Source organism: Cheilinus undulatus, linkage group 4 (genome assembly GCF_018320785.1).
Source record: "Cheilinus undulatus linkage group 4, ASM1832078v1, whole genome shotgun sequence".
Lineage (NCBI taxonomy): Eukaryota > Metazoa > Chordata > Actinopteri > Labriformes > Labridae > Cheilinus > Cheilinus undulatus.
Window position 1 is genome coordinate 20165932 of NC_054868.1, and position 15719 is coordinate 20181650.

General features: G+C 38.8%; 1 protein-coding gene across 2 annotated transcripts in view; it reads right to left on the bottom strand.

The window, feature by feature from the left end:
* The window catches only part of LOC121508569 (adhesion G protein-coupled receptor L1-like), a 71074-nt gene that overhangs the window by 48007 nt on the left and 7348 nt on the right, over positions 1–15719 (bottom strand). For both annotated transcript variants that reach the window (XM_041785504.1, XM_041785503.1), the window contains exon 2: positions 1255–1374. In XM_041785504.1, the coding sequence (XP_041641438.1) occupies positions 1255–1324 (70 nt within the window). In that variant the 5' untranslated portion in view covers positions 1325–1374. The remainder of the gene's footprint in view (positions 1–1254; positions 1375–15719) is intronic.

Consider the following 15719-nt stretch of genomic DNA (forward strand, 5'->3'; position numbering starts at 1 on the left):
AGGCCAATCGATTTACAGATTTTGGAAGACCAGTCAGATTTCAGGGGACTCTAGTTGGCCCTTGCTACCACTGGCTCTGCCCCCAGAATGATATTGGTACTTGGTATTTGCTGCAGTATTCAATAAGATTAGGATAAATCAAGACATCAATGTCATTTTGGTTGCCAATATATTTAGCATTCAAGTGTTGTCGTAGTTTAATCACAAATTTTAAAAACACATCAATAAATTTTTCTTGTCAAAATGTTTGTTTAGAGAATTAGCATGGTAGCACTGCCTGCTGAAAGTAAGAAGTACGATAGAGTCAGGCAAAAGCTTCATGTTCTAATGTGGGCCATATTTCATTTTAATTTAATATCTAATGTTGGATGAACAAAAGTGGACTGCGGATTGCATTCGGCCCCTGGGCCATAGTTTGGACAACCCTGGTCTAAAGAAACATTTCTAATTGCGACTAATGTCTTGTTAACACCAATTTCAATGGCATCTTAATCATGGCCACGCCTGTGCTTGGAGTAAGAGTAACACAATTCACACAACACCTTAAGTGTGAGGTAATTAATTCCTAGTATTAACATGTGTGACACCTGTCCTGCCGACCAAATGTGATCATCACACTCACCGTGACACCTTTGTACAATGTGATGCGTGTCTTTATCACAGTATCTTGTGTTCTAAGTCAGAGGGGAGGAGAAAGCATATACTGGCAGCTGTTGGATGCTGGGTAAACACAATCTGACAAGTGTAAGATCTTTTTTCTTTCATTTGAAAGACTTGATCTCACTTCTCTATGTGTAAGCTCACCTGCCTCCTCTTTATAATCCGTGAAAAAAACGTGAGAAAATCACATTAATGTCACCTTAATCCAGCTGTTCACATCATCTTGAGCACGGAGAACACATGAAAAGGTGATTTATTTTGTTGTATCAGGATTAAACCCACACTTCAGTGGAACGTATGGGTGTGATCAGTATGCTGCTGGTGCAGTGTAACTGTCCGTGGTGCTGAATGACTGAGTGTTCATTAACTGAGGGCTACAGGCAGCTTCTTGAACGCTCCCTTTGGCAAGCTGCACACATCAAACGTTCGGGTGAGCTTTTGATTATGTAGGTCACTGAATTTCTTGGCCAAGATGACTTTGCCTTTCCTTTTTTTCACCTCTAACTTCCATTTAAAGTTTGTAATTCGCTCTGATGACTGCTGTGTAAAGATAAACACCTAGACATGATAGGATCTGGACAGGGTGAGGCTTACCTTGGCTGGAGGGAGCAACGTGAGCCAGCGTGAGCGCACACACCCCCAGGGACCACAGTAACAGAGCCATGCTAGGCAGGGAGAGTTAGGACGTCACACCACCAGCCGCGTTAGGAGAGCCTGAGGAGGAGGAAGAGGTAGAAGTGTGAGACTGAGAGTGAAAAACTGCACTCTTTCCTTGTGTGTGGGTCAGTGTGTGTTTATCTGTGTGATGGATAGTCCATAACACACACTGACAATGAATGTGAGAAAGCACAGCAGGGTGGGAGGACGGAACAATCCAGAGACAGACCAAGAGGAAGAGAAATAGAGATAACAATTGAGCAATGGTTGAAAAAAGTCTCTCAATCTGCTGTTACCATGGTGATAGCACAGTGCAGTCTGAAGGTGTGGCGACAGAGGGTGTGTGTATCTCTGCGTTAGCGGTTGAGAGCGTACGCCTGCGAGTACGTGTTTTAAGTCCATAATTAGCTGAGAGCAACAGTGGCCGCTGACCCATAAAAGACTCTTAATCTCTCTATCCTTTCACATAAGCACACAGACACAAGCATTCAAACACACAACAACAGCCAGGCCACTTTTCAGTAATCCTAAATAAATTATGTTGTGGAGCGTATCTCTTCCTCAGCAGGGGTAACGATGTAAGCAGCTGACTGGAAGCAGAGGTGATCAGAGGGTGACACTGCACCGTGGCGTTTCCAAGCCAACATACAGCCCTCATGAAAAAAAGAGAGAAAACATAGTGGCATCCAAGAATAGAGAAGGGGGGGGGGGACTTAATGAGAATAAAAGACAAAACATGAGGTGTAATTAAGAAAATGTGAACAAAAACTTTGTTGATTAACAGGGTTTTGTGTTAATTTATTTATTTTCAATTAGACCAAAACAAAAAGGGACATCCCTAGCCAAAGTGAGGCCAAAAACAGAATGGTATCAAGCCCCCCACTACACTGCCCCTCTGACTACATCACAGTAACATGACATTACTCTTAAAGAATTATCTTAAAATAAGAGTGATCAGGTCCTGTGCGCTGTGCGTGGTCTGCATATAGAGAGGGGCAGGCCCCGCTGAAGTACTTGTAGCATGAAAGAAAAGTGACTCCTGAAAATACAACAGAAATATGACTCCATGATTTAATCAAAATGGATACAACTCATAATAAGTACATGGCTGAAAAATGACTCCTTGTTAGGAACACGAACTGAAAAGTAGCTCCATAATACAACAAAAACAGGAGGGGAAAAAAAAGAAATATGACACAAAAGAAATTTTACCCCTTAATAGAAGAAAAAAAGCTATGACTCCTTAAACATACCAAACTCCTTGTGAAGAACACATTAAAAGTATGAATCCTTAATAAGAGTAAAATTGAAATATTACTCCTATTGAAAAATAAAATATGACTTATAATAAGATTAAAAGGGTTTAAGTTCAAATCTAATAAGACTGAGAAAAGATTCCTTAATAAGGAAAACAGAATTATGATAGGAGAACTCCAAACATCCATCCATTTTCTATACCGCTTATACCATTGGGGGTCGTGGTGGGACTGGAGCCTATCCCAGCTGTCATTGGGTGAGAGACAAGGTACACTCTGGACTGGCTGCCAGTCAATCACAGGGCTGACATATAGAGACGCTCACATTCACACCTACGGCCAATGTAGGCTCATATAACCTGATGAGTAGGTTTTTGGTGGTGGGAGGAAGCCAGAGAACCCAGAGAGAACCCACGCATGCAGGGGGAGACCATGAAAACGCCACACAGAAAGGCCATGACCGGGACCTTCTTGCTGTGAGGCAACAGCGCTAACCCCTGTACCGCCGTGCAGCCCCCAACATATAACTCCTTAATAAGAAGACAACTGAAATGTGATTCTGCAGAAGAAAAACACAGAAATATGAATCCTGAATTAGATCACAACAGCTATATGAACCCCTAAATGTACTCAACTAAAATATGACTCCTGATGATAACAGTAATGAAATATGACTCCTCATAGTAAGAACACAATTAAATCAAGACCCCTTGTGAAATACAACGGAAAACTGACTCCATCTAAAGAACCAAATTAAAAAACAAAAAACCTTTGTAAGACAACAACGAAACATGACTGCTTATTTGAAAAAAAAAATACAGAACTATGACTCATTAGGAAATCAACAAAATAAATTGCCTCCTTATTAGGAACACAACACAAATATGAGTCCTTAATGAGATTGCAGTGGATATATGAATCCTAATAAGTATCAAACTGAAATTAGATTCCTCCTTGTGCCCACAGAACACAAAAGAAACTAAACTCTTTTATTTGAAAACAAAAACATAACTCCTTAATATGTACGCAACTGAAATAGGGTTCGTAGGTGAGAACACAACAGAAAAAAAACAGCGTCTAAAGAAGGAAAAACCGAAATATTACTCCTCAAAAGGAAAAAAAAATTAATTTTAAAGTACAAAACTAAAGCATGATTCCTTTTTAGAAGCATAAACAAAATGTATGATTATGAAGAAAACAGTAAAACAAAAGACTCCTAATAAAAACACAACTAAATAATGCTGCTTTATGAGAGAACAAAAATATGACCCTGTTATTAGAACACAAAAATGACTTCTTTATGAGATTTAAATAGGATATATGAGTCCTAAATAAGAAGAAAATGAAATATGACTCCTCTTTAAGAGCACAACCAAAAAATGAGTCCTTTTTCAAAACACAACTGGAAAAAACAGCTCTACAATAAGAACAGAGCTGAAATATGCCTGCATTAAAGAGCATAACTTAAGATATGACCTCTTGATAGGAACACTACTTAATGACTCCTTATTAAGAACGTAACAGAAAATGACTTGTTTAAAAAAGACTCCCTATCAAGAACACAATGAATATATGACTCCTTAATTCATACAACATGGAAATATGACTGAAATATGATCATTTAATAACACAAGAAGAGTGACTTTTTATTATGAAAATCAAAAAACAGAAATAAAATGTGACTCTTACAGGAGCAAAACAGTGGTAGGACTCTTTTAGAAGAATATAACATGACCTTGACTCCTTAATGACAAGAGAACAAAAGGCTCCTAAATAAGTACACCCTAGAAAAAATGAATTTTTGATAGAGATATAAAAGAAGTGTGAATCCTTTATGTGAACATACCACAAATGACCTCCTGTTAAGAAGACAACAAAGCAGAGGTATGGATCCTTAAAGAGGCTTTATGTAACTTTTAGAAAAAAATCAGTGTGGCGAATTTGCCGGCCATTAGGCAAACTGCAACAGTATTGTGTTGCTTGTCCACGATGGCACACTCCTTGCGCATGAATGAGCCTCCAGTTTATCAGCTGATACACACACAGACCAAGGTTATTTACTTTGATGTAGCTTTTAACATAATATTTATAACTAGGCCTGCCAGAATTAGTGTTTAATCAACTGAATATATAAAGTTATTTTATTTTTCTTAACTTGGTAGGAACCTTTTATTCAAACATAGTGAGGGTCTCCTCCATGGACTCCGCTGTCCTTGATTTTTGCATCTTGCATGTTTTTACAGTGCCACAAAAGGTGCACATTCTTTAAAATACGTACCTGTTACAAAATGCAATCTATAATCTAATCTTAAACCTAAAATACATCAATGCAGAAGCATCGCGCCTCAGCATCACGACGCAGCATCGCAACATATCATATTAGGGGTGTAAAGCTCTCCTTCTCAAGATGATTCAATTTGAATCTCGATTTACAATCTACAATTCGATTGACAGATGATTCAATAAAATACGGAACAATTCGGTCCAGTCCAATCTGCTCCGATTCAGTTCCGTCTGATTCAATCCGCTACAAACTGGCGATGACTGGTGCAACACATTCAGCTACCTCGGGAACACCTATGGTGAATGGAAATCTCGCTTAAAGGTAAAAGGTCAACTTGGGTCGTGCAAAATTAAAGATGCTGAGCCACAGCATGGCAGAACGGGCTATGAAAACCAGAGCCTCAGTGAACAGATCTCTAATGTTAAAACCAGTCCAAAAACCGATTCATGCCTCTTTTTTTACCGATCCATATCGGATTATCTTTACACCACTACATCATATGATGGGCCTCAAAAGCCACCCCTAGCACAAACCAGCAGGAGCGCATTAACGTCAAACACTCCAACAGCCACAGCTGGGCTAGATAATAAGAGCAGTGCTATTTCACTGGCGGCAAGGCCTCCAACTTAGTTTTCTGTTCAACAGGAGATGGTGCTAAATTTCTTCTTCTGTACTTTCAAGCAGAGCTGCTACACTGCAGTCGAGATGTTCTTATGGCCGGCCGAGCTGAGAGCTGGTTCCACATTCCACCCTTTTAATTTTTTCTTATAGCTTTAATATAATATAATGAAATGTGACTTAATTAGTAGCAGTAAATTCATAAAGTCTTCTTTTCCCCAACTTTCATTTTATAAAAAAAAGCACATTCTTTTATTGACGCATTTTTTATTGGCATGGAAACAAAAGGTGAAAACAACAGCACAGTGTTCACTCCTCATGACATCTTTTTACCCAGTAAAGTGGAGCTCAATCCCTGTCTTCAAGCCAGCAAATATGAACTGTGCCATTTCAAATTTAATTTGCTGTTTAAGAATATTTCTAATATCAAGCTGTAATATTTCAAAGTCCACACCCAGATACCTTTAGTCCATTCTAGTTCAACTGTCGAACTTACAAACACTGCATTCAATTTAATGAAATATAACAACGAAACAAGAGAGGACAACTGGATGTGACAATCACATTCACCCGGTGCAACGGATCAGTCTGCAAACATGTGTGGAGCAGTTGACAGCATCTGACTTATTTGACTTCAATAATATGGTGATGAAAAGGTAATATAACCAACTTTATTAGGCTAAGCATAATTATTTTAAGTCAGACCTCTGGTCACTTAAAGTTTGCTGCTGTGATCGCATAAATACTACAGAGTGCTCACCAGCTGTTCTCAACATCATTTCTCACTCTGCATGAGGCTGTCACTTTTTTGTGATAAGGTAAATTGAATACAAAGAGGACATTATTTCCCAGAAACAGCTGTATAATGGCTGTGTGCTGATGATTCTTTGCAGCGGCTGCACAAAAATGCATGCAAAATAATGAATTAAAGCAATTTCTTTAGCCTGAAATCAAAGCCACCATCTATGAGACAGTGTCTTTGTACAACCTGTTTATAGCTTAAAACTCTGCACAAAGCTCAAAGCACGCGGATCTGTATGCCTCTGGGATGCTGTGGCGCTGTTATCATGGGGACCAAGGTGCTTTCAGTAATCTACGGTGTCAAAGTTATTGAGCTCATAGTCTTCAATATAATTTATACATTTAATAACCTCCTTGAAAGCCATGTGTGCAAAATAGAAAAAGTTTGTGCTTGTGTGAGTGTGCTGAAAAGCAGGGCAATCCTCATTACTCCAGTCAGGTAAAATCCTGCCATTTTTTTTAAAGAAATCTCTTAGTGATGGAGAATTTTTGGTCAATGCAACCTCTGGTTCGTACAGTGCCTATAACAAGTATTCACCCCCTAGGATGTTTCACCCTATAATTAGTTTTATAAATCAATCATGGTCAATATAATTGGCTTTTGGTAAAACAAACTACAAAAAAACTATTTAATGTCAAAGTGACAACAGCTATCTAAAAAGTAATGATTTCATAAACATCCATCCCCTTTAAAGAGACTGACCTACTTCATTAAAGGTCCAGCCTATTGGTGCTAGCCTGAGCCTTCAACTAAGTGAGGTGAATGTGTCTCAAGCTATTGTAGTACAAAGGCACCTGTGTTTTGAAGGTCCAGTCACTGGTTAACCAATATTCCTGGCTACCACTGCACCATGAGGACAAAAGAACACTCAAAGCAACTCAGAGAAAAGTTTATTGAAAAGTTTTAGTCATGGAGGGATCCAAAAAGAGTTCAGTTAAATCATTATCAAGAAATGAAAGGAATATGACACATGTGAATCTGCCTCAATCAGGCCATCCTCGCAAACTGAGTGGCCATTAAAGAGGAGACTAGTAAGAGGCCATCAAGACACCAATGACTACCTGAAGGAGTTAAAGGAAGGAGATTAAATTTCCACTACAGTTTTCCTAAAGGCATGTGGGAGACTCCATGGTCAAGGGCAAGAAAGTTCTTTGGTCTGGTGAGACCAAAATGGTGCTTTTTGGTCATCAGACAAGACGCTATGTTTGGTGGACACCAAACACTGCATGTCATCAACACACCATACCTGCTGTGAAGCACAGTGGTGGCAGCATCATGCTGTGGGGGTTGCTTTTTGGCAGCTGGCCCTTGTTTGTAAAGAGCGAAGGGGAAATGCAGTAAAACACAGGAAACTCCTGGAGGACAATCTTTTTCAGTCTGAAAGGGAACTGGGGGAAGATTTATTTTCCAGCAAGACAATGACCAGCAGCATACAGTTTTTTATTTAATTCACATTACTTTGTAGAAATCTGCTTTGACTTTGATATTGAAGGGTTTTCTAATTTTGTTTTGTTTTTGTCAAAAAAGCCAAATGATATTGACTGTGACTGATTTATAAAATCAGAGAAGTGTAAAACTTCCAAGGGGTGAATACTTTTTATCAGCACTGGACGCAGGAAATAATGGGAGCGATCATTTGGACATGTGTCCGATGGCGTCACTATGTCTTGGGCTTTAGATGTCTCTTGTATTCCCAATTTTACAACTGTTTTTAGAAGAACACCATAAAATATGACTCCTTCAGACACTACAGAACCATGACCCTTTATAAGAACATGACAGAAATATGACTCATCAAACAGAGCAGAAGAAATATGTGACCCTTTACTCATAGGAACACAGCAAAAATATGAGTCTAGAGCATTACAAAGGTTACACTCCTGAATAAGTATTCAACAGAAATGGGATTTCTTTACAATATAAAATCAGATAAGTATGTCATTTTCAGTTATAAATCCTTTGACTTCCTGTAGTCTGACCCCTTGACTTTAAAGGGTAACTAAACCATCTGTCCATTTTTTCCGGCTAAAAAGTGATGTATATTGAAATATACTAGTGTCACTGAATATTCAGACTCTCAATACTTGAGCACAAGTGGTACCATCTGACATCATCAGCCACTTCAGAACCAAGTCACTCTGATGTGTTTTACACAGTGCTGTTTCACTGAAATGCATTGTAAAGGTATACAATATTTTAAATGTGTTCATATAGCTATATGCTCTGCAGTCAAAACTCTGGGCTTTAGTTGCCCTTTTAACAGCAGGCAGCATGAAGGCTGACCCGCATCATTTGATTACATCGTATTTATTTTTCTCCTGCAAAATCCTCCAGTCTGTGGCTCTGCAGAGTACGCAGCATGATGGTCTCCAGAGTGTGGGTGTCTTTGTGAGTATGTGTGGATCAGGGTGCATGTCTCTGTTTATGTGTGTACAGATACATATGTGTGCTTATGTGTGCTGATTCGAGACTCGCTTTTCTCTCCGTCTTCTTGTTAGGTAATGACGCCAGACAGATTTAGGTCACTCTTCAACAAATGTCCGACATGCTTTCAAAGACTTGCACTCGCACGCGGCCTGTACACACTAGCATGCAAAAATACACACTAGCCGACACGCACACATGAGACAGAGAGGACAGAGCTCTGCTTTCTTTTAAGTCTACTCAACCAACAAGACTGTATTAAAAGCCCCAGGACCAGCGTGACCCACACAGACACTAACCCTAAACATAGCACATAAAAGAGTCAACAGAATGAGAACCTTCCTGTTTTTCATCCTGTACGCCACACTGACACACACGCACACAGTGTGTCTCATCTCATCCAAAACCCTGATGGCAGCATGTTCTTTTGCTTGCCCCCTATTGCCCTCTCTCTCTCTCTCTCTTACACACAAATACACACACAGACGCTCACAAACACACCCTTAAGTGTTGATGCAGAGAAAGTAGAGCAAGGACACTGATGGGCCTTGACAAAGCCACACACCCAGACCCCTGTACGCAGCACCATGCTCCCTGCCTGCAACCAAAATCCAGCCCCGGGCCAGCGCTCGGCCTACTTGGAGGAGCTGCAGTCGCTAAGTGAGAATGTGAGCAGAGAGCCTGGTGAGAAATACATTACCCAGACACAGGCTTTTTAATGTATATACATATACACCACCATGTGCACAGTATACAAAAAGAGCCTGTATGTAGCTGAAAGGGTTAATAGGGATTTATTACATTTATAAGCAATTATTAGGAAATTCCCTTGGCATACAGGCTTTCCCTTTAAATTCTGTTAAGTAGCTTTAGGGCTGTTAAATTCCTCTTGGGAGTGTGAGGCCAAACAAGGCTAAATTCAGTCTGACATACTCAGTATTTTATCATCTTTGGGATCTCCACACAGTTCTGTGGGTCTGAACTCTGTTTATGTAATGACACACACCAGTGAGCTTTGGGGCTTTAACTAATTTATAAAGCAAGGCGAGAGCAAGGTTGTTGTTTTTTTTTTTTCATTTTTTTCATCATTTTAATCGGATTATCACTTGACACTTTGGCAATATTGCCACTATTTCTTTCATGCCAAATTGAATTGAATTTGGAGCAAACTGTGCAGATATTTGCTGGTTCAAGCTTGAGAAACCTGAAAACTAGCTACTTTCATCTTTATCACCTCAATGTGAATTGTATATATGTTGTTTTAGTATCATGCATGAGGCTGGATATCAGGGTCACACAAACTCACTACTCTGACCTCCAATTTCCACATCCTCTGCTTGTACTGCGATCCACAACAGTTTTGCTCTGTCCAAAGGTGGCCGAAAGGCACAAAATCATGCGGAAGCTACAAATTCACGCCAGTGTGTGAACAACAGATTATTTTCCTTTTAGGGGTTTAACTGTCCTTCATTTTGACATGATTCCATAATTTTTTTACCTTTGCCATGAAGAGTACATTATAAAGTCAAAAAGGTTTATGTTTTCCACAAAGGATGTGTGTTTTCAGGTTAAATAAATAAGATGCCAGTCGATTATGGGATAGGAAGGAAACAAGTTTAACTTAACACATAAATCACACAAATTCCAATATGATTTTCTTGCATTCATTTGGGATGGTGGGGTATGGAGATTAAGTATCGATAACTGTGTTGTAATTCAGTTTGGTGCACACGAAAATCTGGGCGGTAATTTTTCCAGAGTAAAGAATATTTTACTCAAAAATAGTAAAATTTACTCTTCATTGAGTATATTTATTACCAGCCACCATGAGAGTTGGAGTAAAAACACAGAGTAAATTCTGCTGGAGTAAAACTCTAACCACACCTACTTAAGTTCCAGCTCAGCTGGCGTTACTCATGGCCGCTCAAGGCTGCAGCTTGTTAATTGTTCCAACTGCAGCTAATCCTTTGCAATCAAGACCTTCTCACCTGGTGATGAACCTTCAGACACCTGTGGACTACAGCTTCTAATCAGGTAACCTGGCTCCTCTTCAACCTTGGATAATCTAGTGATTTTTCAGTGACTTTTTTGCCTTGTCTAACTCCATTTTGTCCTTTTATTACAGTGTCCCCAGTGATTCTGCCAACCGCCGGCCAGCTCAGCATCATTAGCACCGATGTTGTCAAATAAACTTCTTTAACCTCACTACCTCATCTCGTGCTCTGCACCTGGGTCCTTGTCATGTTCATCACAAGTGTTTCTGTAATATTAGAAAACTATGTCTAATACATATAAGCAAAACAAAACCTCCTTTGTTGTCATGCCCTTTATAGGTGGAAAAGCAGAGTTATCTGTTAAGAGGAAATATAGAGGAAGATTAATCTATTTAGAGTAAGATACAGTTCTACATAAGCGTTACTCAATTGTAAATGGAGTAGAAATTGTTCTGTAATGAGTAGGAAACATTTCTTAAAGGAATGAAAAACAGCTCTGAAAGGACTAAACATCACTTACCATTAAGGGGGAAAAAGCTCTATAATGAGTAAACTAAGGTCTGTATTACTCTGTAGTGAGTACAGTTGCTGTAGAGTTGTTTTTATTTTGTTCATTATGGAGCACATAATCATCATTTAGAGTAAAATAAAACACTTTTTAGAGTAAAAACAACTCTTAAAACATTACTCTGTAAGCAGAATAAATTTTACTCCAAATAGACTGGGACCAAATGTTATATTTTTCAGGGTAAAATTGTATTAAATTTGAGTAAAATTTACTCAGGTAAATTAACTGTGTAGGTACTGGATGTGTTGATACTGGTATCATGTTGATATTGGATTTCGATACTCATCCCTACCCGCGACCCTCTTCTTTAGTGCCTCGCGACCACCCCAAGGGGCCCCAACCCCCACTTTGGGAACCAGTGCCTGAGGTAACCACCTATGCCGGATGGTTTAATTTACCTTTCGGAGCTTTACCCTGGCTGTTGAAGAACAGGATAGTATGGCAGTATTTTGATATAGAGAAAGGGAAATAAAAGTGTACGTAGGCTGTTGAGGGTTATACTTATGTTTAACAACTCAACCAAAGTGATGGGTAACCACATTAAGCAGCATATTAATCTGCAAAGAGGAACAAAGGTAGGTGAAGCTAACTGTTAACTTTAGCCACACTCCACTTAGCACACCATCCTCACACCATATACCCACTGACACAATGACCCTGAGATGAATTCAACTGTTTTCTGACGTTTTTCTTGATTTATGACCAGTTGTTTTAACACAACTTAAATGCACATTCCCAGATAGGCAAATAGGTGTATGGAAATATGACAAATGTAAGGCCAGTATGATTTTAACTGCCGATGTAAATTTAACTTTTGAAGCTACTATCTAATAATACTGATATCTTACCAATAATTTTGTGCAACCTGAGTCAAATATTCTTGAATAATGTTTTTTTTAAAAAGATTATTATATCAATCTATATTAATACAAAAGCATAATAATTACATACTGTAATTTTTCAGTACTTTATTTCTATGTCTCTCTTTTTTACTCTTTTTTACCTCAAAATAAAAAAATCAAATCAATAAATTCAATCAATTAGTGGTTAGTCATACAATGTAGGCAGTTGTATAGAAGGGTCTGAGACTTAATGGTTGACATTCTTCTGTCTTTTGCGGGAGTGAAGTGGGTATGTGATCAATTTATCAAAAATAATGGTCAGAATCAAAAACCCCTGTAATATTTAGTAGCAGACTTGAGTGGAAGAGATGTCAAACACAAGTCTGCCAAACAACTCCTGTGTGGTTCAGCTCCTCAGAAATTTGAGCAATAAATAACAAAGGAAATAGGCCGACTCTCTGCTGCGGGAGGCAAATGATACCTGAAAGCCATTAAAGTCAGTCTGTTGGAAATCATTCAAACTGATGTGAAATCGAGTCAGGTACAAAGATTCACGCTGTTAGAGGTGGAGACAATAAAATCAACAGATCGAGAGAGAGAGAGAGAGAGAGAGAGAGCGAGTAACCTCCCCCTCTTCTGGTCAGAGAGCTATCGGTGCCTGAGGCTAGATTGCTATGAAGCACAAAGTGACAAAACAGCCCTGTAGTGTTAGGTTCCTAATGGAAGAATGAATGTGTGTTTGTGTGTGCGTAAGAGAAAGCATCGGAGGCTGAGAGCAATCAAGAGCTGAGGACAAGACGGAGAGATTGGACCTCTGACAGCAGACACTTGCCTGGCTGAAACACTTTCTTTAAGAACAAATCCATAGATGATGTTTTCAGTTTAAAAAGGGATCTTAAAAACACACATTTCCATGCCCTCTGTGACAACCAGCCCATTGACCTCTACAGCTCCCAATGGGCTGAGGCCTACACGCCACAGTCAAAGCCACTTACAGGGTTTTAGAGCCTGTATGTTTGTCTGGTCGATGTGAGGCTCAGGGGAGCGGAGGCTACACCCTCTGTCAATCATTCTCTTGTTGCAGCCAGAAATGCAGAGTTCAAGTTCAGAGCTGCATGTTGAGCCATCCTGAGAGAACTGTGGTTTATATTGTAAGAGGGAAGTATGGGTAAATTGCTTCCATATATATCCACATCATTTTTAACTAACATTCTCAAAGGCATTCTCCACTATAAGGCTGCTTGCCACGTATGGCAAATACCGTACATAATGAGCCAAAAACTCTTTTTTGCTTTGCATAAATCCACTCTGCATGAGGCACACAGAGATGGTTTAAGAGGAGGTTTTAGCATGAGGAGTCATTTCAGCTAAAGAACTGAGCCTCTTTTAAAGACTGCTGGAAGGTTGATTAAACATTGATATGTTTCCTCACATATTTATCAAGATCGTAATCCTGCCCTCAGCACTCTCTCTGTGCTAAAGTCCCACCTCAGTCTCAGTGCCCATTAGGCACTTTCACAGTCTATGAGAGCACAATTTAAGTACTGTATATCTTCCTTTAACCTGATCCTGATGCAAGAGAAGCACAATAGAGAACAACTGGCGCTTTCCTAAGCCTCTTTCACACATGCTCCTGGAAATTTCTAGATGTCAATAGAGACAGCAAAATCATTCATCCTGACTTTTTCCAGAATTTTTCCTGCCAGCATCTTCATAAAATAATGAGGAATAAGAGTGAGTTGAAGAATGATTGTACTATTGCTAAACCAGGTGCATGAAGGAGCTTCATTCTCTTTGCTGCTTGCATGCTTTTCTTCCATGTGTGTTAGTTTTGCAATTCAAGAAATCAGTTATATTTTCTCAAGTAATATGTTACTGAAGAAAATTGCAATTTTTCATTTACTTTTTGATGTCACAAAAAGAAGAAAAAAAGGAATTAGCTGCATCCCTACAGTATTAACCTACAGTTGTGTCAGTAAGCTTAATAATTAACCAAGGCTGCAGAGACAACAGGATTAATTTTGAGTAAATATTGAGAGGGGTCTGGCTGCAGACTGTTCATCTAAGACAACATGTATCTAGGACAGAAAGCGCTGTTCTTTGTTGGCACAAGGTATTTCCAGTTTTAGATTTTTTTTTTTCAATTCAAATTTATTCATAAACAAAGTCTGACAGTTACATTCAAGAAAAAAACATATTGCAACCATTACAAACTAAGAAACTTTTCATAAATAAAACAAAGAGAAGGTTCAAATTATGGATAGACCTGTTCTAGAAGTATTAACATGAAAGGTGGCTCGTTTTAGCTTGTTAGCTTTAGCATAGCGTGTATTCACTACACAAGACAATGTAGCTAACTTAGTTTTAGCAACATGAGCTTTAGAAAATGTAGCTAAAGCTATCTTAGCTATGTAGGAAACATATCAATGTAGCTTACATAGCTGCTTTGTAAGCTTAGCCTTAGCTATGTTAGCTTTGTAGCTATGTTATCTATAGCTAAGTTAACATTAGTAATGGGGGCTTGAGCCAACATAGCTAAGGCCAACATAGCTACGCAGATAGAGTAGATATGTATCTTATGTAGTTGCTTTGCCACTTTTTAACCCCTTGTCACCAGCTTAGCTCTAGCTTTTTTTAGCTATGTAGCTATATTATCTATAGCTACATTATGCTTCAGCAAACATAGCTAAAGCTAAGCTAGCTATGCCTGCATAGCTGCTTAGCTTTAGTTATGTTAGCTACATAGCTCTGTTAGCTATGCAGCTAAATTATTTACGTAGCTTACACAGCTTGCATAGCTACGTAAACTATGCTGGCTATGTTGGAAATTTTTCAGAGACCTAGCTTTGTTTTCCTGTAAGCAGACTAATCACTTGGCATTATTACCTCCGCCAAGGAGGTTATGTGATTGGTGGGGTTTGTTAGTTAGTTTGTTTGTTTGTTAGTTTGTTTTTTAGCAACATAACTCAAAAAGTTATGGACGGATTTTGATAAAATTTTCAGGAAATGTCAGAAATGGCATAAGGAACAACTGATTAAATTTTGGGAATGATCTGGATTACCGTCTGGATCCAGGAATTTTTTAAAGGAATCTGTACTATTGGGAGATAGGGCTAATGGCGGAGGTCTGTGCTCTCCCAGTGCTTTTCTAGATAAACTTTGTAATCAGGTTTTGCAGGTCAGATTTTTAACTCTTAAAATTTTGGTTTCCAAACCGTTACCCTAACCCTAACTAGTAATAGTGTAATAGGATTTTATTTCAGAAGTTATAGCATGTATTTCTGTTTTTAGATATACAGTGTCTCGGATGAACAGTCATGAGAGTGGCTGTCAGAAAAGAATGGTCTGCAACCAGACTGCATTGTAGGAATGGGACAAGAATAACATAATGATAAAACATACATTTAAAAGCCCATGTTGTGTTGTATTGTTTTGGTTGAAACAGCTCTGACTACTTCTGGATTCCTCTTCCCAGTTCACTGTCAGATTATAGTTTGTTAAAGAGCTGTAAAGGTTATAGATGAACTGAAAATGATGATAAACTAACAACAATGTTGGGAATAACAATTTTGCTGCTTGATGCTACTGCTTATTTTTTCATTACATCTTTTGGT